Raw genomic sequence first — 25,008 nt, forward strand, 5'->3', positions numbered from 1 at the left:
TGCTCATACTTTTGTTTTGTAATACTTGTTATGAACACCTAATATGAATACCTTCATGAATGTTGTGTTTGACCAAAAATGCAGAAGACAATGAAATGTTTGTAAGAAGTTTCATTAAGTTTCCTTCCGCTATTAATATTGAGTTTTCAAAGCTATGGAATTTGTATTAATTTTTTCACACTCCTCTTCTGTTTTATCAGTGCAGGTTAGTTTTTAAAATGTTTCACACCAGATGCTGTAATTGCTGAAGATTTTCCCAGCATTGGTATTACCAGGTCAGTCTGGATAACAATTTTCAGGCATCTGCAAGTTGAAAGAAAGGTCAACTTCTCAATTTACCTCTCGCTGTACTCTACCGTTCTGGTCACCTCGCTATAAAAAAGATATTGCTGCTCTAGAAAGAGTGCAAAGAGGAGTGACCAGAATTATTCTGTGTTTAAAAGGCATGTCATATGCAGACAGGCTAGGAATTGAATCTGTTCAGTCTTGAACAAAGAAGACTACATGGCGACCTAATTCAAGCATTCAAAATTCTAAAAGGTATTGACAATGTCGACCCAAGGGACTTTTTCGACCTGAAAAAAGAAAAAAGGACCAGGGGTCACAAATGGAGATTAGACAAAGGGGCATTCAGAACAGAAAATAGGAGGCACTTTTTTACACAGAGAATCGTGAAGGTCTGGAATCAACTCCCCAGTAATGTTGTTGAAGCTGACACCCTGGGATCCTTCGAGAAGCTGCTTGATGAGATTCTGGGATCAATAAGCTACTAACAACCAAACGAGCAAGATGGGCCGAATGGCCTCCTCTCGTTTGTAAATTTTCTTATGTTCTTACCTCTCGCTCTGCCCCACCTCTTGCTTTATCTCACCTCTATCTCTACCCCACCTCTCGCTGTGACTACCTCTTGCTCTGCCCAACCTCTTACTGTACCCCACTCACTCTGCCCCACCTCTTGCTGTATCTCACCTCTCGCCGTGCCTACCCCTTGCTCTGCCCCACCTCCCGCTCTACCTGCCTGCTGGTGCTGATGGGTGAATGTGCTGATGAGTGGCAGCAGTATTCAGGGTAAAAGACATTCTCAAGATAGTTTATCACCTGCTCTGCTATTGACACAGAATTGCTGATAGCACTTTGTCTGATTTTTTTTGCTTGTTATCAAAGCTACAATGGCACAATAGATATATAACAAATATAGGTGTCTTTGTCTTGATTTGAGTCAGACAGTAGTTATTACTTTCCATTCTGCCTACTTTTCGTTTATATATTTGCTTTGAAATATGCGATATATCTAGCCTCAGACGGCTCAAAGGTAGAAGCATTTAAAATCAAAATGTATACACTAAATGTATGCGTAATACAAGTACAGTATTAGTAACAATACTAGCACAGATTAGTAGGTCATTATACTTCAACGTCATATTTTTCAATTAAAATGAATCGCGCATAGCAGGCCTAAAGCAGTGCTTCAGCAGTGGGTGGGAGGGTTTGAGTTGCTCCTCCAATTAAAACCAGGGATCACACTACATCATCTGCCATTGCTAGTACTGTACTGTGTGTGATTAAAATAGATAGGAGTTTGTAATGGAGGCTCATCTCCTCTGAGGAAAAAAACTCTCTGGGCTCCTCCAATTAAAACCCTTGCTCAGATCACATGATCTGCTACTGCTAGTACTGTGGTTAATAGCAGATAGGAGTTTATAATGCAGCCTTGCCTCCTCTGAGGAGACGGAACTCACGTTAAAATAGCAATGTTGAATCTAGGGATTAGGTTCAAATGTAATTTTATCTTGCATTTTAGACAATATTGTTGTTTTATTGAACATTATTTTATCATAATGCTGCACATTGACAGGACGTCAACAATGAAGATGAATACCAATAATTTTCTCAACCTTTATTCGGCATAAATGAGGCACTTCTCCGCAGGAAAAACTATAGGAAACCTGGATTTACTTTTCTAATTATGTTATTCAAGACATTAAGACAAGCCATGCTGCCAAGCAGAAGTCACACTCAACTACCACATGTACATTGCACAGATTTACATCCATTTCTTTAGAGAAAGACAGATTCTATAAACATGCCACAACTCTGAGGTTCTGTAAGTAATGTCTGGGAGGAGATCTAATTACTAGGCACAGGCTGGTGGGAACAGCTTTCTGTAATTAGCAGAGGGGGGGGGGGGGGGGGGGGGGGGGTCTGGATTTATTATTTAGTATTTCTCAGTGGCGCACTGCCTGGGACTCCTCAGCTCAGAACAATTAGACCGCCGTCTTGATGCCAGCAGGAAAATCCTATGACGAGTCAAAAAGCCCTAGCGCTCTTACCCTGATTAATCTCTCTGTGCTCCTGCCAGTGCTGATCCCAGCAGATACCTGTCCTGCCCGTTTCAGTTCTCATAAAAGGAGGCCAAGCTCTTTTGGAATCAGCCTAGCTTAGCTCGGGTTATCTGCTATCCTAACAAGAAGCTTGCCAGTTGAACACAGCAACCCTATACAGTGGCTTGCGAAAGTATTGACCCCCCGGCATTTTTCCTATTTTGTTGCCTTACAACCTAGAATTTAAATTGATTTTTTGGGGTTTTGTATCATTTGATTTACACAACATGCCTACCACTTTGAAGATGCAAAATATTTTTTATTGTGAAACAAACAAGAAATGAGACAAAAAAACAGAAAACTTGAGCATGCATAAGTATTCATCCCCCCAAAGTCAATACTTTGTAGAGCCATCTTTTGCAGCAATTACAGCTGCAAGTCTCTCTAGCCACTGGGATTTTTGCCCATTCTTCAAGGCAAAACTGCTCCAGCTCCTTCAAGTTGGATGGGTTCCGCTGGTGTACAGCAATCTGTAAGTCATACCACAGATTCTCAATTGGATTGAGGTCTGGGCTTTGACTAGGCCATTCCAAGACATTTAAATGTTTCCCCTTAAACCACTCAAGTGTTGCTTTAGTAGTATGCTTAGGGTCATTGTCCTGCTGGAAGGTGAACCTCCGTCCCAGTCTCGAATCTATGGAAGACTGAAACAGGTTTCCCACAAGAATTTCCCTGTATTTAGCGCCATCCATCATTCCTTCAATTCTGACCAGTTTTCCAGTCCCTGCCGATGAAAATCATCCCCACAGCATGATGCTGCCACCATCATGCTTCACTGAGGGGATGGTGTTCTCAAGGTGATGAGAGGTGCTGGGTTTGTGCCAGACATAGCGTTTTCCTTGATGGCCATAAAGCTCAATTTTAGTCTCATCTGACCAGAGTACCTTCTTCCATATGTTTGTGGAGTCTCCCACATGCCTTTTGGCGAACCCCAAACGTGTTTGCTTATTTTTTTCTTTAAGCAATGGCTTTTTTCTGGCCACTCTTCCGTAAAGCCCAGCTCTGTGGAGTGTATGGCTTAAAGTGGTCCTATGGACAGATACTCCAATCTCCGCTGTGGAGCTTTGCAGCTCCTTCAGGGTTATCTTTGGTCTCTTTGTTGCCTCTCTGATTAATGCCCTCCTTGCCTGGTCCGTGAGTTTTGGTGGGAGGGCCTCCCTTGCCAGGTTTGTTGTGGTGCCATATTCTTTCCATTTTTTAATAATGGCTTTAATGGTGCTCCGTTGGATGTTCAAAGTTTCGGATATTTTTTTATAACCCAACCCTGATCTGTACTTTATCTCCACAACTTTGTCCCTGACCTGTTTGGAGAGCTCCTTGGTCTTCATGGTGCTGCTTGGTTGGTGGTGCGCCTTGCTTAGTGGTGTTGCAGACTCTGGGGCCTTTCAGAACAGGTGTATATATACTGAGATCATGTGACACTTAGAATGCACACAGGTGGACTTTATTTAACTAATTATGTGACTTCTGAAGGTAAGTGATTGCACCAGATCTTATTTAGAGGCTTAATAGCAAAGGGGGTGAATACATATGCACGCACAACTTTTCCGTTATTTATTTTTTAGAATTTTTTTAAAGTTATTTTTTTCATTTCACTTCACCAATTTGGACTATTTTGCGTATGTCCATTACATGAAATCCAAATAAAAATCCATTTTAATTCCAGGTTGTAAGGCAACAAAATAGGAAAAATGCCAAGGGGGGTCGACACAAAACCCTGACACATTACATCACGTGGAAATCAAATCAAAATTTTGTTCCAATAGAATTAGTCGTTCTTGGGTGAGGTTGATATCTGAATCAATTTTTTCTTCAGGGGTCAGGTTCATTTGTGAGTTAAATTGATGCCGATGTGAATTTTTAACTCCGGACTCTGGACGGGCCGCGCTGTTCGGCTTTATATGTGTTGTGAAATGCAGTGGTCCGACTGTCTCAGATTGTCTCATAATGACAACTTGACTGTTAAATATAATATAAACCCCCACCAACCTGTGACAGACAGGCAGCAATGCACAGCTACTGGAGTTTGGGACATTCATCTTACTGGGACAGTATCTGCTTTAGAACAAAATATCAGCCTACATATCAGCTGATACATTTCAATAGTTTAGATCTGTGACAGGAACACTGGCAGAAACTGAAAACAGTTAGCAGCCTGAATACGTGTTCTATTAAAAGAAGCTGTATTATTTGACAAACTCATGGCACTGTGCAGTTAAAAAAAAAAAAAATCTTAAGGTGGGAGTACTATAGAAACAACAAATCAAATACCTACTTGATATGTATATGTATGCAAATTGAACCATTAGTTATTAAAATTATGCTTTCTGATCACGCTGTGCAAAACTGATTGTAATATGCCATCACAAATTGTAACTGATCTAAAAAGACATGGAACACATCATTCAAATTGGCAATTTATTACATTAGGAGATAATACCGTTTATTAAAATGAAACAATATTTAACTGCAGGTGACTGTATTTCTTGTCTACTCCCTGTTAGAAGTCTCAATTAGGGTTACCATATTTCCAGAGTGAAAAAAAAAAATTCATTTTAAAATAAACAATAACGAACATAATTTAGATCTTTTATTTAACATCTTGTAATCAAAGAAACCACTAAATTATATTGCAAAAGTCTACTGGAAGCCATAATAGTAGTACAGTATTTCATGTTAAATTTAAAAATGTCACATTTTTCAATCAGTTTTTCATTAAGTATATGGAAAACTACAAAGTGGTGGTAAGCCATAATATGTTAAGTACATTATTCAGCAAATTTTAAAATGACACATTTTTCAATCAAAAGCAGGTTTTAAATTTGACTTTATGAAGCGACATTTTGTCAAAATGTTTGGCCATAGCTGTAAAATATGATTCCAAATAGAATTAAAGGAGATCTTCAAATTACCACCACAGCACACTTAATAACCTATACACTTCAGTATGATGTCGTTCATATGCACAATCTGATTCAAGCTATCCGTTTAGGAATAGCCTGGAATTCCCAATTGCCAAATGCATTCAGCAAGCAAACCTGCTGAAAACGGGCCAGGGTTTTAACAGGATTCAAGGGCACACAGGTTCAGAACCATTCATTCCTTTGAACCCCATCGAGTTTGGGGTGTCAACTGTGTACAGTTGTTTTCAAAACAATCAAGTTACAAAAGGATCGATTCCTTGTTAAAGTACGCAGAGTAAATGAATGCAGTAGTACTGTATTGAAGCAATACAGAATGCATTTTGCGCTACTTCATTGTAACTGCATTATAAAATATACAATCTGGATTGATACTATTATCTAGTCTGCTCATAAAATACAAGCTGCACCAATAGCAATTTCCTCAAGGAGTTTTACCTCATTGGAACAGATGTTCCAGAGGGTAAGTTACCTCTAATCTGCCTCCAATAGAGAGAGGCAGCCTTTCTTTCTAAGAGAAAAACTGTCCCTCTGAATCACAACTTTCACTGTTCTCCAAACACCTGGCAAACGCAACTGATTAGATCATTAAATTCATGAATCCATCAGAAGGGCTTCACTATGGACCAAGAAAAAAGGTTTAGCACTTGTGAGCACTGTAAACCTGCATTACAAACAGCCTTCGTGAAGAAAGTGTGGCACTGCAAACTGCAAAACCATTAATAACTGCTTTCCCTGGGGAGTCAGGAGACTGCTCTGTTATTGGACTGTCTACTGGGTAACTACAGTGACATAGCCTTCATTCCCACAATTTAAACAGCTCCTACTCTCAAAATTCATACCAGGTGGCAATTTGTGTGCTAATATGTGAGCCTGCTGTACACAATACAGGCTGTAGTTATCAATTGCACAACACATGCAAATTACAGCTTATGCATCAGGACAGTAGCCATAATTATCCTTGAACACAATTCTACTTTCCAGAAAATATTAAAGTATGCGATCCAAAGAAATAACAATAAAAAAAAAAAAAAAAACTTAACTTTGGAACAGCAGATATTGAAATACATTTTTGTTGAAATGTTTGTGCTACAGTATCATGGTTCTGTAACTTTTCTCACACCGATTCATTAACACAATATTTAGAAGACAAACTTGGCATGAATGGACCAAATATCCTTTACCACAGGCCTTCAGAGCTGATATGTGGTTCTGATGGGCTAAGCAGGTCTATCCACTCCATCTCCTAAATGATGGAACTTAACCTCCACCCAACCCAGTTCCTAAAGGAGTTTCATTACAACCTGTAGAATCTGGAGAGGAATGCCCCTCCAGGAACACAGCGGCACGCCCCTCTCCGGAATACATTGCAATTACATTCCTTGTGAATTGCAATGTAGTGAAGCACGAATCTACAGAGAAAGGGTAAACTTGGTGCTCCTTTGGCACAGAAAATGACCTACAGTTATTGCGATTATTCAGTGACCTAAAATAGTGCTTCTCGGAGCTGCAATGTGAAAGCAACAGGGTGTACTCTGAGTTCTACTCCCTCTAGAGAACTGTGAATACTCACTTAACATGTTAAAAACAAGCATGTGTGGCTCTGAATCAGAAACTACAGTGTGACACATACCGGCTCCTGAAAATCAACATATCTTTAACAGTAATAAAGCACCAGTAATTTTACAGCTGCTCAACGTATGTGTTATGTTGTTGTTTTGCCACCCAGTTAGACCATTGTGTATTTGCTGGCCCATCGCTCATGAATCATGCCTTTCCTTGTCACAAGCTGAGCTGAGAATTGCGTAACCTGTAATTACGGACAGGCTGTAATTATTTGGTGTTGTCGCTGCTGTCCTGGCACGATGCTGTGCAACAGAAGCACTTATTACTTATTAGAATACATCTGTGGATTAGACATGCTGTAGTGTCTTCTTTTCAAGGACCATTGGGGGAATGAAGGACTGAGCAGATGGACTTATATTGATCATTATCAAAACGCAACCAGGACTTCTGCTATTTGGATTTTAAATGTAAAAGGTACACCTCAGTTAAAAAAAAAAAAAAATGGCTCTAAAGTTTGCTGACCAGACTTGTATTACTAAGCTACTGGACCTTGTGCTGCTGAGTGCGATTTGTGAAAGCAGGACCTCCTGATCCTAACCTTCCCCTGCTTAATCTTCTTATAGGCGGTGGTGCCAAAACATTTCTACTCATTTTATTATATAAATGACACAAACAAAGATATGCTAAGTCAAGTTGCTACAAAAGAGCATATAAAATAACATTTTCTCCTGTGTCTCCTTTGTCACAGTCAATAAAATTTGTTTTTTCATTTCTTTCTGCCATGCTGAGCTGAGCAGCGGCAGACAGTGGTTGTATCATTAAAGCAAATTTCAAATCTTGTGGTTTTAATTTTATCGGCAGGGGTGGGTTGCCTAGTTACTATGCAGCAGAGTAGCACACATAACGAAACGAGGGAAAACCATGACAAGCAGGGGTCAGGATCTTGTCGAGTGGCGACAGACATTAAAAACAACAACAACATCATCATCTTGGCCACAGACAAACAAAATGGAAGTTATATATAATTATGTGTGTGTGTGTGTGTGTGCATGTTTGACATATTCACTGCCAGACACGGATAACTCTTGCCACGGACATGTTGCCGACCCCTCCATTAGTATCAGAATTTCCTTAGTACGATTCGGAAATCCTGAGATTCTCTTCTATAAACGGATTTCGGGAGCTGAATTAGCATATGGGATCCCGGGATCAGGATTCCCGGGATTGCAACCACTAGTCTTGCAGCTATGCTGTTTCTTGCTAGTTTTATACCATTATAATTAGATTAATACACTCAGAAAATGTGCTGCTAGCTTTCTAAAGGCTGCTACCCACCATATGTGGAGCGATGCATCAAAATGAATAGAACCTATACTTTTGATAAGTATCTTTCACACCACAGGCAACGCAGGAGCAGCACCTCGAGAGACGCAAAATAAACAGGACTGAATCCTATTTTTTGCGATTTGACGTGTGTCAACTATTGCATTGAGCAGTCAGAGAACGGCTTCACTGCATGGTCCACCAGGGTGAAGCAGTATTCAAAATGATGGAGGAAACAATAATACTGGTCACGTTGTTTCGAAAATATCTTGGAGCCAATTAAAAATCGCACCATGTCTGGTGTGTGGAGACCTTAACAAAGTCGAAAACATTGGATCATATATACATATCATTGGACCATATATACATATCATTCTGGCCTCACTATACTACCAGTGGAAGTGAAGGGTTTGCTTTCACTACAGACTACAAAGCCTTGCTCCTCAGTATTTGTTTTCTCATATTCCAAGCTGCAACCTGCACTCACCTCATCTTTTTCGCTCTCTTCTTCATGGCTCAAGACGCATTTGTTTTTATAAGCATTTCTTATTTACAACTGAAAGGGGTATAAACTGAATTTATAAACTGTGTGAATCTTTGTTTTAGCATTTATTTAAAATATCTGTATTTGTTGTGACGGTGTAATGTTTTTACAGTATGGCTTCAGGCCTAATCTAACGAGAGAGTCAAGTAAGCGGTGTTATGGCACTAAAACTCATTGAAGACCAGTGTAGGTATCCCAGGTCAAGTTCTCTATGCCAAGGGAAGCTGATAACAGGAGGAGACAACACAAGAAAAGAGAGAAGGTCATGAAAAAATTAGCAATGATTCACAAGGACGCCACAGACAGGACATAGATACCTGCAGCTGATTGAAACATGCAGAGGACCAATGCAGTAAGATGCTGATTCTGCATGTGCCTACATTTAGGGTGAGGCTGCAAATCAGTGAACAATTATGACGTTACTAGAAATAATTAATACCAGAACTCTCTTTGGAAACAGAATGCATCATCTTGAAGGAATGTGCTGTCATTTTTTAAATTAAAAAGAGCAGGGAGGTCTACAGTTAGAAACCTTTACATTTTCTAGCCCATATACAATGATTTTTGAATGAGTTATTATAATTATTATTCCCAGCAATGTATGCATCAGATTTTATAACATTCATCTCATTTCTGTTTCGTCTCTGTCCTCGCTGTACCTGCTCCGAATCCAGCTCAGCCACCGTGTGATCGCCAAGGAGACTAATTCTGTAAGTCACTTTTTTATTTCTGACTCACCCGGCTGTACAACCGCGACATAGAAAGGCCTCATCCTGCATCTTCAGGCTCCTTCAATATGCTGTGATTTGACACTAGGTCTTTTGGGGACATTTGACCGCCCAAGATCTTTAAAAGAAGCCTATTCCATTTTGTTCTGCTAAATAAAACAACCATCTCCAGAGAGGCTGCCTGGAAGTTAATAATATAAGGCTGGGCTTCTTTGTAGCGCCACTTGTCATGTTTACACGTGTTCGGAAAATCGAGTGTGCCAGGCTCTATGCTAGGACTCAAAGAAGGCCCTGTCAGTGTGGTTTACTTCAAGCAGACACGGGAGAAAGTGGGAGGGGACTGGAGCTTTATCTGATCCCAAACAGAAATCCAGAAAGGAGGACACTTCACTATTTATAATTCTGAAAGACAAATTAACTTCTTAGCTTCACTAGAGAGCTGTCTTTCTTATGGAGAGCTGTTTAACTCTGTGTTAAAGCAATGCCCTCTGATTAACAAATATCTCAGTGGGGAAAGCACGGCAGGAGTTCAAAGTTCAGAGGTTGGATCCATAAACTTTGTAAAAACCACCGCCCTTGACTTGAGTCTCTCTTTTCAACCCGGCTTTGAATTACCATTTTTTTTAATAGAATTGTCTTCTTTCTGTTGTTATATTACTGCCGGGGACTTTTCTATTAAAAAGATGTCCGCAAGTGATTCCAGACAATATAATCTCAGCCTAACGACCATTTCACTGTGGTAGACAGTAACAACACTCAATAGCTTTCTTGCAGCCAAGTAACACTGCTACAGTTTGTCACTATTCCTCCAACATTCCAGTCTAACTTCAAATGGTCACCTAGGAAACGGTCAAAAGCTGAGCTGAAGACACAAATGGACATCTGTATACTACAAACTGCAAGTAGTTTTTTTTCTACAAACACTGAGTGATGTTTGTTGAAACCCCTGCACAGACACCACGATAAAACAGCCAAGACCAAGGTCGTTCTGAATGTCACCCAATGTAACGAATGCATTCAAATGTAATACACAATTCATTCAATCCAAACCCAACCCTCCTGCCTCTGTGCCAAGGACTTGTGTCAGGTAGTGATCAGGGACAATCTTTTGTGCTTTTAACACTGGATTTCATACATTTGGCGCATCATAAAGCAAATATACTGAATGGTATTGGATTTAATAGCCAGTTCTAGCTATTGTTTATTCCCAAATGGGTGAACAATGTAAAATGATTCTGCCATCACTGTATATCTGCATACTTTAAAATACAGAACAGCAACAACTGCTGGACAACATACATACATCATGAAAAGGATCGCCAGGGGCAGAAATAACTGAATTCACAACTGTTGTTTCAAATATGTATTATTTAACGGTATTATCTTGTAGCAAAAAACTGGTCTTCTAGTGTCATGAGAGATCTCAAGCATAAATGTGAAACAAACTGAGTTGATACATATGTCAACATATTTTCCCAATATATTGCAATATATTTTATTTCAAAAGATGTATTGGAACTTTAACAAACACTTAATGATTGATATCTAGTACACAATTTAAAATCGTAACAACACCAAAAGTATGGAATCGATAGGAACATCTGTGTCTTCTATATGCTAGGAAAGAACAAATGAAAGTGCCTGCAAACCATTCGTTATGTTGTCACTTGCCAAGAGGTACAGTACTTGCAATTCCTGTTGTTTTGCCCTTACTGTGACTCAAGATGCCACCCATATCACCCCATCACCTTGATGCCTTCCGAGGAGGTGCGGAAAGCAGCTTTAATTTCTCCAGTGCCCCCCGGATCCTCTCAAGGAAGAGACACACATCCCTGTACGAACAAATCCAGTTCTCACGAACGCCACTAACTTGCTAGAGAGCCGTCAGTAAGAAAAACAAAACAAACATCGCATTCAGAATGGAATTCAGTTTAATTAAAAACCAAAAAAAACAACAGGATCCCATCAATTAGATTGGGATCTGTATCATGCAAAAATACTCAAACAGAGATGCCATCCAAAATATCCCTCTTGCAACAAAATAATCGCCTTTTCAATTTCTTGAAAATCAATAAAAGAGCAAGAACAAAAATAAAATAGCTAGTAATTGCCGCTGGGAAGTGTGCAGCAGAATGCTAATGCCAGCAAATTCTATTCAGAATAAAAAGGACCAATAAATTACTCCCAAGTCAATAAAGAGTAGCTCCTGGTCCTAAATGAAGGCAAATATATTGGATTGTCTCCCACTGCTGAGAGTGCCTCTCTCCCTCTACATCACAGTGTAACCCTTTAATCTTCTGTAGAACACAGAGCTACAAACACACACACACGCACACTGCATGAGAAAAGTGCTCAGAGGCACCACAGTAAAGCACAGTGTTTTTTTAAATATAAAAATATATATATATATTTGTGATAGGAGTGTTAGTTTCCCTTAAGTCCTTAAACTGTTTGGGCATGTTTGTACAGCAGTTAATCAGAAAATCCATCACAAAGCCATCTATGACTATTTTAAAAGTTACTGCAACATGTGTTTGATTATAAGACTGCCTGTGTACAGCATTTAATTGAATCTTGCAGTCAGGCAGCGAGAGCTACCCCTCACAGCTCTGCAAGCGAGAGAGCTCCTCAATCCAGACCTGAATATCCTCTGCATGCCTGCTGTTCAGTCCTGGGCCTCTCAAGCACAGACCGACAAGCGTGTTAAACTGTGTGGTGGTTTTATAATGTGGATTAGAACAATGCCTACCCTTTCACTTCTAACCGATCTGAATTCGAACCCATTGTGGGAGACAATTAAACAAAGGGATTCAATGGTGATGTTGACAGTAGGCTCTGTAGGCAGAAGAAGAAAAACTGGCCAGCATTGCCCCGGACTACAGCCAACACCACTGCCTCTCAACTTTTCACCTTGTGATCAACAAACACCCATACTACAGAAAGGTGATTGAAAAACAAATCAAAAGATTAACAAACGCATGGCTTTACACAGTGTGTAGCAGCATAAAGACAATGCTGCACACATATTCAAGTCTGTTTGTTTTAAACCAGGTTTGTTTAGTTTCCAGGGCAGTTGTGCCAGATTATAATTTTTGAATTTTTTTTTCTTAAGGTAGGTTTTCATGCAACAGAAATGCTATGAACTACTTCACGTAAACCGTTCCCATGATAAACGTACAGACACCTACAGGGATACATTTTACCTGTCACATACGAGTCAAACTATAGGTTATGTTTCAGTCTAACCTGTAAAATTCCAATAGAATGTAAACTGGCATTCATAGAAATGCAAAACCCGTTCAGGGTTGTGGGGCTGGGAAGTGAGGTATTTGCTGCACATTTTACCCAAAATGCACAGACTGTTTGCTTTGTAAAAATTTTGGGATCCCCCAAATAGATAATTGCTTCCTGTTTAAGTATTTGCATGTGGCTTTAATGTTGGCAGCAAGTACTGTTTGAAAACGCTTATAACATGAGAGACTAGTGTTTGAAAACGCTTATAACATGAGAGACTAGTGTTTGAAAACGCTTATAACATGAGAGACTAGTGTTTGAAAACGCTTATAACATGAGAGACTAGTGTTTGAAAACGCTTATAACATGAGAGACTAGTGTTTGAAAACGCTTATAACATGAGAGACTAGTGTTTGAAAACGCTTATAACATGAGAGACTAGTGTTTGAAAACGCTTATAACATGAGAGACTAGTGTTTGAAAACGCTTATAACATGAGAGACTAGTGTTTGAAAACGCTTATAACATGAGAGACTAGTGTTTGAAAACGCTTATAACATGAGAGACTAGTGTTTGCTCACAATGGCAGAATGTGTATTTTTGAAGTGGGGGGTGGGGGTGGTCAGTCTGATTATCCAGGAAAGTCAATGAAAAAAATAAATTAATAAAAGGGGAAAAATTGAATTAAGCCACAACTGGGGCAAACTTGGCCCTTGTTTTTATTGCAGTAGGACAACATGAATACAAAACTGGTCTCATTTGTGTGTTGTTATGATTTGTTTCCCAGGTTGTTTTTAGGTTTGACACAAGGACAGATGCCTCCATATACCCTCAGATTCTAATACTCTCAATAACTCTGAATGAATGCTGAAGAATATCCTAACCAAGTTTCAAGAGCTTCTGTAATTATAAGTAAAGACAGACAGGGTGCCTCCATATACTGCACCCGTAGATTCTAATCTGGTGCTAAAGAATGACCTTATCAAGCTTCCTCAGAATTGGAGAAGCAGTCCTCTAGATAGTGTAGAATCCTTGGGCTAAGACTGGACTACGACATCTCATCAGCTAACTAAGAGAAAGACAAGACCTCCAAATATCGAAGACGATAAAGTAAAGAAATGGCTTCAAGCTGCACACGGATAGCTACCCTTCAAGGTGCACAGCAATGGAAAGTGCTATTGAAAGCCTCCCACCTTGTAAGGCCTCCTTGGCTCGTGCCAGCTCCTGCTCTTTCTGTGCCAGCTGCACCTTGAGCTCGGTGGCAGAGAGCACCTCGGCAGACTTGCCCCCTTGAGACTCCTCCAGGTCCTTGGTCAGCATCTCCTTCATCTGGCGGAGCAGCTGGATTTCCTCCTGGAGCTGCACCACCTCCTCCCGCAACATCACTGCCAGAGAGTGAGAGAGAGACAGTGAGAGAGAAACAGACTCATCTCTTAAAAGAGGAGTTAAACAAAAGAAACTTCCAGCAAAATGTGTCTCTTTACAGTATATCAACCAGAAGGGTAAAACGTAGCGCTGCATGAACTGATGATTCGGATCAAGCTCTCCACAGAAATCATTCATTTCACCACCATTATATGAAGCCATGTAGACATTTCAGATCAATCCAACCAGATGTCCTCTGGGGCTATTGCATTGCAATTTGACACTTGTGGATTAACTATCTATTATTACATTCATGGGAAATCAATGCAGTATTCTCTTTAGACTAATGGATTGCATTGTGTACTGTACGCTGTTTATGTAGGGCATCTAAAGGGAATAATCATTATATGTGTGCTCCACCCTCAACAGCAGACAAGAGTGAATCATTTTACTCAGCTTGCAAGACCATGGGTGGGATCGGATATAAATGGAGTTGCTCCACTGCAAATCGCTAACTTCATCTCTACACTTTACGTGCTTATTGAAAGACCCTTTCTTTTGCTACAGAAGTTACACTTTGACAATATAATGCTCTTGGTAGAACCCCACCTAGAATACAGTATGCAGTTCTGGTCAGGTCACTACAGAAAAAAGACTAGAAAAGGGCAACCAGACACATCCCAGCACTGAGCTATGAGGACAAGTTAAAAGAATGAAATCTCCTCGGCAAGAAAAAGAGAGACAGGTAAATCTTGCTGGCCTATATGTGAGAAGTATGACAACATTATGGGTCCTTTCAAAAGAAACTGCCGAATAAGTAAATAAAACACTAGCTTCCGAGACCACAAAGGCCTCTTCAAGTAAGAAGTGGAAAGAAAGTTCCTCTTATTAGGTCAACCTCGGAAAAGTTTCATATAATAAACAGTAGAAGCTACTCTTCAGTCTTACTACAAGAGTAGGACGGGAGGACACAAATGGAAGCCGAGTAAAAAATAATTTAAGGAGATTTATTTATTTATGGTCTTTTTTTTTTTTTTAACCCAGTTATGCAATAGTTTGCCAAGTGAAGTAAAAACTGTTACACAGGGAAGAACCAAAGCCAGATTTTGCCCTATCATATTTCCTTAGATAACGTGAATGATGTGCTAGGATGACCTAAAACTGCCTTTTGCCATTCTTCTTACTCTTGTTTGCAGTTTGTAACGTGTCAGTATAGCAAAACACTAGAAGACTCCTGCAGCCTTCACCACCCTTGTCAGAGCAGCCAACAATGTGGAAAGGCATTGCGCACAGCGTGGCGCAGAGGAGAATGCAGGCAGCACCCCCCCCCCCCCCCCCCCCCTCACTGACACAAGGGCAGGCAGTCTTATGAGATGTTTCCACCGGGAACGCCGTGCTGTGCTGTGATTGCAGTGGAGAAGCGTGCTGCTCTGGTGCGCGGGGAGCGCTGTCTTTATCTCCTCGTGCACGCCTTGGCAATTCTCAGAGAGGAGCTCCCAGAATGCTGATTTGTCTTGTGATGTTTTATGCAGTGAGATGAAGCAGAGGCGAGCAAAGCCTTTCTGTTGCAGTGCTGGGAGGGAGGAAAGAGATAAGGGGGCTCTGGGAGCAGTTTGATTTATTGCCGTATCAGGGTGCTTTCAGTTTGCACAAGAATGTAAATAAAACTCCTATTGCACAGTACTGAAAAAAAGTATTGCAAACGGTGGTGGAAGAGAGGTGCTGGTTTTCACTTTAGATTACAAGTGTGGGCCTCTTGTTAAGCAATAAGGCTTAATTATTCTCTGCTACCTATCAAATTCATCCAACTTAAATCAATGTAACAATTACTGTAACATTCGGGATAACACACACAAAGTGTTTGAGGTGATATTACAATTTTAAAACCCTTTAAACTCTGCCTGACACCGTGACCTCTTGTGGGAGGAGATCAGCTTGTGTAGTACCGCACCCTATACGATATTCTAGATAATTAGGGCTGCTCCGATTAACAGAGTAATCAGAGAGATTAATCAACTAAAGACTTGGATTGCAGATTCATTTTTACAATTTAATTTAATTGAATATATATATTTATATATATATATATATATATATATATATATATATATATATATATATATATATATATATATATATATATATATATATAAAATAAAATCAACCAATAGAAGATCTGCATTTTCTCCACTGCAGTCCAATCATAAGTGAGTGGAGGCGGGACAAACAGTTGAAGGTATTCTCTGCCTCGGCTGAAGCTTGAGTAAGTGTAACCAATGAGAGAGTCAAAGATCTGCCCAGGTTTTGCAGCTGTCCAATCATTCGTGAGCAGAGGCGGGACATAAATATGCTAGGATAAGCGATGTAGGAATAGCTGAATTTGGTGTGGTATTGCTTGTGATAGAGCGTTATTGAGAATTATATTGAGAACATAGAAAGTATGTTTCAAATTACTTTCTACATATAAAAAATAGGTCAGACAGCGGAGGTATCATACTGGATTTTGGTTTCATAAAAAAAAAAAAAAAAAAAAAAAAAAAACTGGAGATTGTTAAAAAAAAGGGAGGTATATACCACAAATACCTGAACTGACACAGGAAGGGAAAGGATCTACTCGCCACTTCCAAAATGTAAATTATTAAAAGGTATCCGTGGCTTACCGGGAACTGTCAATTAAAAAAATAACACTGCTGGAACTGTGTTTTGTTCAATACAGAAAAGGTGATATGGAACAGCACTGGCTACAGCAATCTAGGCTATCTAATGAAGTCAGCACAAAACCTTGTGGGTTCCCAAAGTCACCTGCAAGCACTGGACAAACCCGGATTGATGTTCAACCGGATAAGCAGAAGCGTACGGATACAATACATTACAATGAGCAAGAACTGGCTTTCAGAGGTACGATGAAGGCACCAATTCCTCAAGTAGAGGTAATTATGTGGAATTACTTTCCCTGATACTTTCTATGACAGCATGTTAAGCAATCATTTGTCAACAGCCACAGTATTCTCAGGTACGTCTAACAAGATTCAGAACAACTTAATCTCTTCGGTGTCTTAGGTTTTGCTAGATGCAATAAAAAGGTGAAGTGACTGACTGTGGCCTGAATGAACGGCTGTTCTGTGAAAATGTTTACTAAAAAGACTTTTAAAAAGACCAGATTCCCATTGGGCCTACTTTTTTTAGATTCTATTGATTTAGAAGAATTAGTATGAAGGACAGCCGCTATAAGATTACTTTTATTACAAATGTGTATGGAGTAATCTACCCATTAATCAACTAATGCCCATAGATTAACCGATCACATTTTTTTTTTATTGGGTGACAGCCCTAATATATATGTATATGTTATGTCTACTTTGTAAAACCAATAGATATGTAAAATAACTGGTAAATGTATTAAGTTAACAATTCATCTTTTATTATTTATTTATACATAAATAAAAGCTTTTCTAGATACAATACTGACAAAAAAAAAAAATCAAATACAACAGTTAAAACTGACAATATAATATCAATCTTATTTGGCAATTGAGCATATTATTATAGGAGTGTGCTACATGGCTCATGAAATTTCCACTTTAAATGCCTTTTAAACTGAGAAGCTCTCCGAGATAAATTGAAACTGAAATGGAGCATAGGGTCTGCCTCGAGGGCTGGTGAGACAGATCGTTGTCTCGAACGCTGGGATAATCACACACCATGTGGACCCAGGACACACACACAAAAAAAAAAAAAAAAAAAAAAAAAACAACCTTTCCCATTCTCTGATTTTACACAAATAGATGGTCCCCTGCCATGCTTGCTTCCAGAAATCTGAGCTCCCATTCAGAACAATGCTCAGCTGACACTAAGAGATTGAGGAACCTGAGGCATAAATATGTGGTCTACATTTAAACAAGCTACGCTAGAGGTGCAGATATGTGGTCTACATTTAAATAAGTTACATGGCTTAGTCTGAGGATCTCATGGCATGTTTTGAAGCACTTATTTTGCAGTGCATGTTTCCCTCTAGTTGGGAATATCTTTAGCGAGCAATCAATCAAGATTACCATGGAGTACAGAACCAACCCATTACTGTTTCTTCAAGAAGTACTAACCAAGGTGCTGTCCACTTTCTTCACTGTCTCTTGAAGTACCATCACACAACCTACAGCACAAGCACTAGGATGCTGTGGTAAATCTAAAGCAATGCATATGAAATAGATACATGTCCTTAATTAACATAAATAATTAGCACTTTAGATGTGCGATCACCAGCTCTGTGCAGTTAAACGTTCTTTAAGGTGAACCAGCTTCTGCTTGATTCCCTAGCAGGCATCTTGCTGGTACAACATGCAGTGTTGTATTACTATCAGCAGGTTTGGCAGAAACCCATTTTTAAAAGCAAAAATATCCCACGCAGTCCTTATGCATTGCTTTTTAAATACAGCATTTGTGGTACCACAGCAATTAAATGGACAGATAGCTCTTTGCATAAAGGGGTACCAAGATATAGGCTACTCAAGCAAGCTAAAGTGAAGGTAAATCATGTAACAGGTACTAAGGAATATCCAGATCGATGAGCAGCTCAGTAGATGTGTGCGTGGGTGTTGCCACTATTATCCTCTGTATATTCATCCCCCGAGGAGGTAATAACCTCTGCAAGTCAATGAAGTTCAGGATTGGGTGTGGATAGCCTGTATTGAAGCCTGTGATGAATGCAGGTTGCTGAAAGGTGAAAGGGAGATGGGCTAATCCCCAGCCAGGCTCTGTGGCTTTACACCACTGCCTCTTTCACTGGGGGAGGAACAAAGACAGGAGGCTCGGCAGCCAGGCTGACTTCACTATTCATACCCTGGGGGAACAACAATCGAGTCTATAGCACAATGAAACACAGTTCAATAGAGTGATTCTCAATTCAGAGGGACCTAAACAAGTTCAACAGCAGAGCTATCACAGTGTCAGTACCCATGATTTACATGCACCTGTGAAAATGACGCATTGACAGATAGACTGACAGGTTCCTCTATATATCCCCACATTCTGAGATTCTAACTTCTGGTGAAGAATTTCCCAAGCAAGTTTCATCATAATTGTGTGACACTGCCTGGCTATCAAATTGTTGGGCTTTATCTTAAGAAGCACTTTCTTAGATTGAATGACATCTATAAACATGCTGCCATTGTGACCTTCTTTTAGATGATACTGACACCTGTAATGTGTAATCCTTTCACGGGGGATATGTACAGTATGTACTGACATACCTATCATATGTACAACCAGTGATAATGCCTTACCTTGGGTAAAGTCACCCTAACCAATCTTTTGCACATTTCACAATGACGTATAACACTGATCACAAAGATTAAACCAACACCAAGGTATGAGAAAAACGGACAATCTCAAGGTACATCTGCACAACCCAGAATCTGAATAAAAATGCCCTTTTCCAAACTTGCTGAGGACATGCTGTTAAGTTTTGAAGGAACAGGTGAATAATTTGGAAGCGACAGGCTCATGTTTGAAGTGGAGTTTTTCACCTCCATTAGCTCCGAGTTTCCTGACGCTGCAGTTTGCAGCTTTGTGATTTATGGCTCTGCTGCTCACAGCTAAAAACAGTGACTCAGTCCCTCCTCTCAGAGTCTGGCTGGCTCCCTGCACTGCAGCCCAGGTCTCTGCAGGTAATTCCATGATCACCCCCGATGGGAACAGCGCCCTATTGTTCTAATTTAAAAAACAAAGCAGTACTTAAGTGAAAGAGGACCTCAATCCTGACCTGAACACCCCTTGCCTGCTATTCAGTCTCCAGCCTCTTCCTTGTCCGCTGGGGGCTAAGAGCTGAATGCAAACCCAGACTATCTGCTTTAATCTTTCACGTGAAATATCGGTTTTAAAAACAGCAGCCAAAAAAGACCCAATGCACAGAAATAAAGTATATCGGGATTGGAAACACATTCAAAATGATTAATAAATAAAACTAAGTACATGTAACAAGCCCCTTCAGCTAGTTCAAAATAAATAATGAAATGCTGGTGGAGGTTTTAAAAGTACTACAGAGTGGATTAGAAAAAAGAAATGATCATTTGTCTGTGTCTACTTTTATACTCTGGGCAAATAAATAGCTACTGCACTGCATTAAAAATGGCACCGTGACTTTCCTGAGAACAGTAATCTTTCAGCTTTGTCTTCAGGGTCATTTTTTATTACCCAGAAAAGCACATCGGTAATCTTTATCACTGCAGAAGAGAACACAAACTGTTGCACAGGAACTACAGTATAACCATAATGACACATACCACCAGACTTACAGGGTTTTTAATGGGCTGCTGGGCTACAGATGCTAACCATATACAATTCAAAGCATTGGCCTTACCAAAACTGACACGTTTACTTTTTCAATAGGCAACAGCCTATAGTAAATAAACCACTGTGATTGTTTCGGAAAAACAACACAACTTTCCATAGTATAATCCCTTATACATCTTCCCCCTCATAGTATATAGCGTGCCCCTCAACACAGGCCTGAGCGTGTGGAATTGTGTGGTGGTTTTGTCATCGGCGTTACACTAACGTCAAAGTGGGCTAGGCTGAGACCACTAAACTCATTCACTGGTGATCTGGGCTTGATTCAAACCTACACCTCCACAGAGGAGTCAGGGGCAGCAAGAGAAGTGGGCTACAAAGCCAAAAATGTGATCAGTGTATTTGTGTTGACAGCATTCTGGATTACATACAGTAGATGCTTCTTATGTTTTTAGTACAATTATAGAAACGCAGCAAAAGTTTCTCCAAGTAAAGTTTTCAATACAGAAACCCAAAGCCAAAAACTCATGGAAAGATCATCCATAAATCGGAGAAACAGGATTCAAGGTATAAGACAAAGAACTCAGGTCGACACAGGTTGGGCAGGAGCCTTCCTCAGTGTATGCTAGCTGCCCAAACACTTGTCTACAAGTTGTATTGAGGCCTCAGGGGTGCTTTTAAAGTTTTAAACCACCAGCAGGATGTGATGACTGACACAGAAAATGATACAAAGTGAAACTAAACAACAAGAAGAACGCACCCGTGAAACGTTATTTCATAGCCTTATCAAGCAGCCCTTTAACCCCAATCACTCCACAGAGAATATCCTAGCAAAAAATATACTATATATATATATATATATATATATATATATATATATATATATATATATATATATATATATAAAAAGAAGGAAGATAAACAGGCCTATCAGAGGGCTCCCAGTGCAGGAGCTGCTCTGTTACTCAAGACTACATCTGTAACAAATCTGCAGTGAGAGTACACTAATCTGCCAGCAATGTGCCATCAGACACAACCAGCAAGCTGTTGAAGCGATTGTCATGTGTCATGTTCTTTAGCTGTGGCAGGTTTAAAAAATTAAATAAAAAGAACACGCATTTGTTTTTGTGATTGAGAAAGACATATCCCTTATAAAAAAAGCTTACCACGGTATTTGTGCCGTTTTCTTGTGCTTTTCCCATGAATTACTATGCATTTACCATATTTCACTGTTCTTTTAATTGCTTACCTATGCTTTACAATGCCTTCACTGTGCTTTATTACACTCTGATGTGCTTTTACTAAGGTAAACTTACAAGGGTATGTGTGTCAAAATGGCACGTCAGCCTATTTGGCGTTACTGTTGACTCCTTCGCAAAGCAATCTGTGTTGTGTCCTTAGCGTGTGTATTAGCAGCGTGTTACATGAAAGCGGTGCAAACTTTTTGGAAAAAAGAGCCACCCTGGGCTCTTAGAGAGACAGAAAGCTGTAATCAAATTGAAAGAATAGACTGTAATCTTAAACAGGCTAATGCTAACAAAGCTGACACACAAGTTAGTTTGGTTGCATCTTGACTGTACCGTCTAACCTTGTATCCATTCCAAAGCTAGTAAATCTATATTTAATATGTACACTTAATCTCTAAATCAAAAAAGCTGCACTGCGGATCTATACATATATCGAGCCATATTTAGCTCAACAGCTATCTGTTGGAAAACCTGGGCCTCCAGAGCTGAAAGATATGAAGCTAGAGCTTTAGGCTGCTGCTGCACTTAACCCTCAAGCAGCTACAATGATTGTGTGAGCCATACTTAGTTTGCTCATGCCCTGAAATATAGTGCTGTGTTAATACCAAGCTCAGTTCATCAGCATGGCAGCTTACATGGCCAAAGAACAGATTATGCCTGCTGAAAAAAAGGCTGTCAGCGAAGACACTTGTGTTGGGAGGAAGGGGTAAAGCAGCAGCACCTGCTTATCTGGCTTTACTAGCATGGGATACTGCAATGCCTAAACAAAGCCCTGGGGGGGGTAACCACACTCCTTAAAAGAATGAACAAACTGACCCTTTCAAAAAAGTCTGGATCTCTGCATATGTCAGGGGTTTGTACACCTCTAATGTACAGATTGGATCTCTGCATCTCTCAGGGGTTTGTACGCCTCTACTAAACGGATTGGATCTCTGCATCTCTCAGGGGTTTGTACGCCTCTACTGTACAGACAGGATCTCTGCATCTCAGGGGTTTGTACGCCTCTAATGTACAGACTGGATCTTGCATTTCCTGAGTTTGTACACCGCTACTGTACAATGCACTGATGCTGTTTTGTTTGAGTCTTTTTAGAGGTAAACAGTCAATAAATGATGGGTGAAGTATTTGGCATAGCAATCAGTGTATCACTGCTATTCTCCGTTTAAACATCCCCAGCTGTATTACTGTGAAGAATATAACAATGCATTCAGGTCACTGAAATGACAATGAGCCGCTTCATAATTAGCTTGCTCTCCACACAGACTAAGAAACATCTGCAAGTTCTATTGCTAACTATTTCGAACTCTTTATAAACATGTTTATTCTTTTATAGTGAGTTAACTTCTATATACACAGAGCACTCTTTAAATAAAAAGAGACTTGGTCAAACTGCCTTCCAGTCCACAGGCCAACCACTAGGACACAATGCTTAACTCCTCGTCCATCAGTGCTGACCAGCAGGCCACACTGTCTCCCAGTCCCTCAGCTCTAAACCAGGCCACACTGCCTCCCAGTCACTCAGCTCTAAACCAGGCCACACTGCCTCCCAGTCTCTCAGCTCTAAACCAGGCCACACTGCCTCCCAGTCTCTCAGTTCTAAACTAGGCCACTCTGCCTCCCAGTCCCTCAGCTCTAAACCAGGCCACACTGCCTCCCAATCTCTCAGCTCTAAACCAGGCCACAATGCCTCCCAGTCTCTCAGTTCTAAACTAGGCCACACTGCCTCCCAGTCACTCAGCTCTAAACCAGGCCACACTGCCTCCCAGTCTCTCAGCTCTAAACCAGGCCACACTGCCTCCCAGTCTCTCAGCTCTAAACCAGGCCACACTGCCTCCCAGTCTCTCAGCTCTAAACCAGGCCACACTGCCTCCCAGTCTCTCAGCTCTAAACCAGGCCACACTGCCTCCCAGTCTCTCAGCTCTAAACCAGGCCACACTGCCTCCCAGTCACTCAGCTCTAAACCAGGCCACACTGCCTCCCAGTCACTTAGCTCTAAACCAGGCCACACTGCCTCCCAGTCTCTTAGCTCTAAACTAGGCCACACTGCCTCCCAATCACTCAGCTCTAAACTAGGCCACACTGCATCCCAGTCCCTCAGCCTTAACCACCAAGCCACACTAACGACTTTTATCAGAAACAAGAAAAAGCAGATGAACATAATCTGCTTCCACTGTGTTGACAGACAGATATCTACCGCCTCCCGCCTCCACTGTATCCCTGGGATAATAACAGCACTGGTACATTACTAACAATAGCTTGCACTCACACATAGCAAGTCAAAAAGGCTGTCATAAGGAATCCTAAAACAAGCAAGTATAAAACAGTTTGTGTGGAGTACACAGAGCCATACTGTGTTGTACACATACCAGAAACACAGAACTAGGTACAGAACACAGCCTTACATTTACACACAACAGACTGCCACACTCTGTGTTTACCTGCCTGAGTCGATATGGTGGCAAAAACAGGATAGAGCAGTGTTTCTCAGTGTTTTATAGATGGGGTCACCTTTTCCGTGCGTTATACTCCTATAGAGAATATGTGATGGGTCTCAGTGTGTGAGAATTTTTTGTGCATCTTTAATACAGACTTTTTCTGCCTAAACATCTTAGATTAGACGCAAACCGACAAGTTGCAATGCTTTAATTTGGAAAGCGAACTTATTGTAGGAGTCCTGAAACATATAGATTTATTGACAGACAGACGTATAGGATACTTCACTATGGAACTATCAGATAAATGTCTTTCCATAAGAAGCTTGTTAAGGACCAGTACAACATCTTGTATCTCCTTATTTATGAAGTATCTTAACTAAATCATGTAACAAGCCACCTTAAGCCTTCCTTAGTGTTACAATAACCCATAACTTCAAACAGTCATTGTGAAGTAGAAACCTATAAGACAAGAAAGTCAAGCAGACAAAAAGTTTCAGTTAAAGCCTTTAACTACATCTCATAAATTAGGCTTCCGCGCACGCAAGCACATTCCAGCTTCTAGTTTGGTAACATTCCACAGAGGTGGTTTTAGCTGCTGGTGACACAAACGGACTTCCCTGAAACATTGGCTGCTACTAAGTAAGCCTGTGAGTCAAACAGTGAAGGGGATGGGGGATGAAAGCAAAACCTGCAATTTTTTAAATAATTAATCCAGTTATACATATGAGACATCACATGTACACCATGTACAAATGAAACTGACTTTTATACTTATTGAACATGATGAAATATAAGTTGTGCCTACCACTGTACATAACTAAGGCCAACAGCTTATAGAAATTTTTACTTGACCCATAAAGTTTCTCTCAATATGGCAGCAACAGTATATTCCGACATATTTAGCACAGTGTTTATACACCTCGGCAAATGGCCAAGCCAGTCCACTCCTGCCTTGGGATCAGCTGTAAGCATTCCAAAA

At 40.3% G+C, this 25,008-nt stretch overlaps 1 protein-coding gene across 7 annotated transcripts in view; it reads right to left on the bottom strand.

Annotated features, from left to right (window-relative positions):
- The window catches only part of LOC121328580 (kazrin-like), a 295,129-nt gene that overhangs the window by 47,961 nt on the left and 222,160 nt on the right, over nucleotides 1-25,008 (bottom strand). For all 7 annotated transcript variants that reach the window (XM_041273346.1, XM_041273347.1, XM_041273348.1 and 4 more), the window contains one exon: nucleotides 13,891-14,082. In XM_041273346.1, coding sequence (XP_041129280.1) covers nucleotides 13,891-14,082 — 192 coding nt within the window. The remainder of the gene's footprint in view (nucleotides 1-13,890; nucleotides 14,083-25,008) is intronic.

The sequence above is a fragment of the Polyodon spathula genome, chromosome 16 (assembly GCF_017654505.1).
Source record: "Polyodon spathula isolate WHYD16114869_AA chromosome 16, ASM1765450v1, whole genome shotgun sequence".
In the NCBI taxonomy this organism is placed as follows: Eukaryota; Metazoa; Chordata; class Actinopteri; order Acipenseriformes; family Polyodontidae; genus Polyodon; species Polyodon spathula.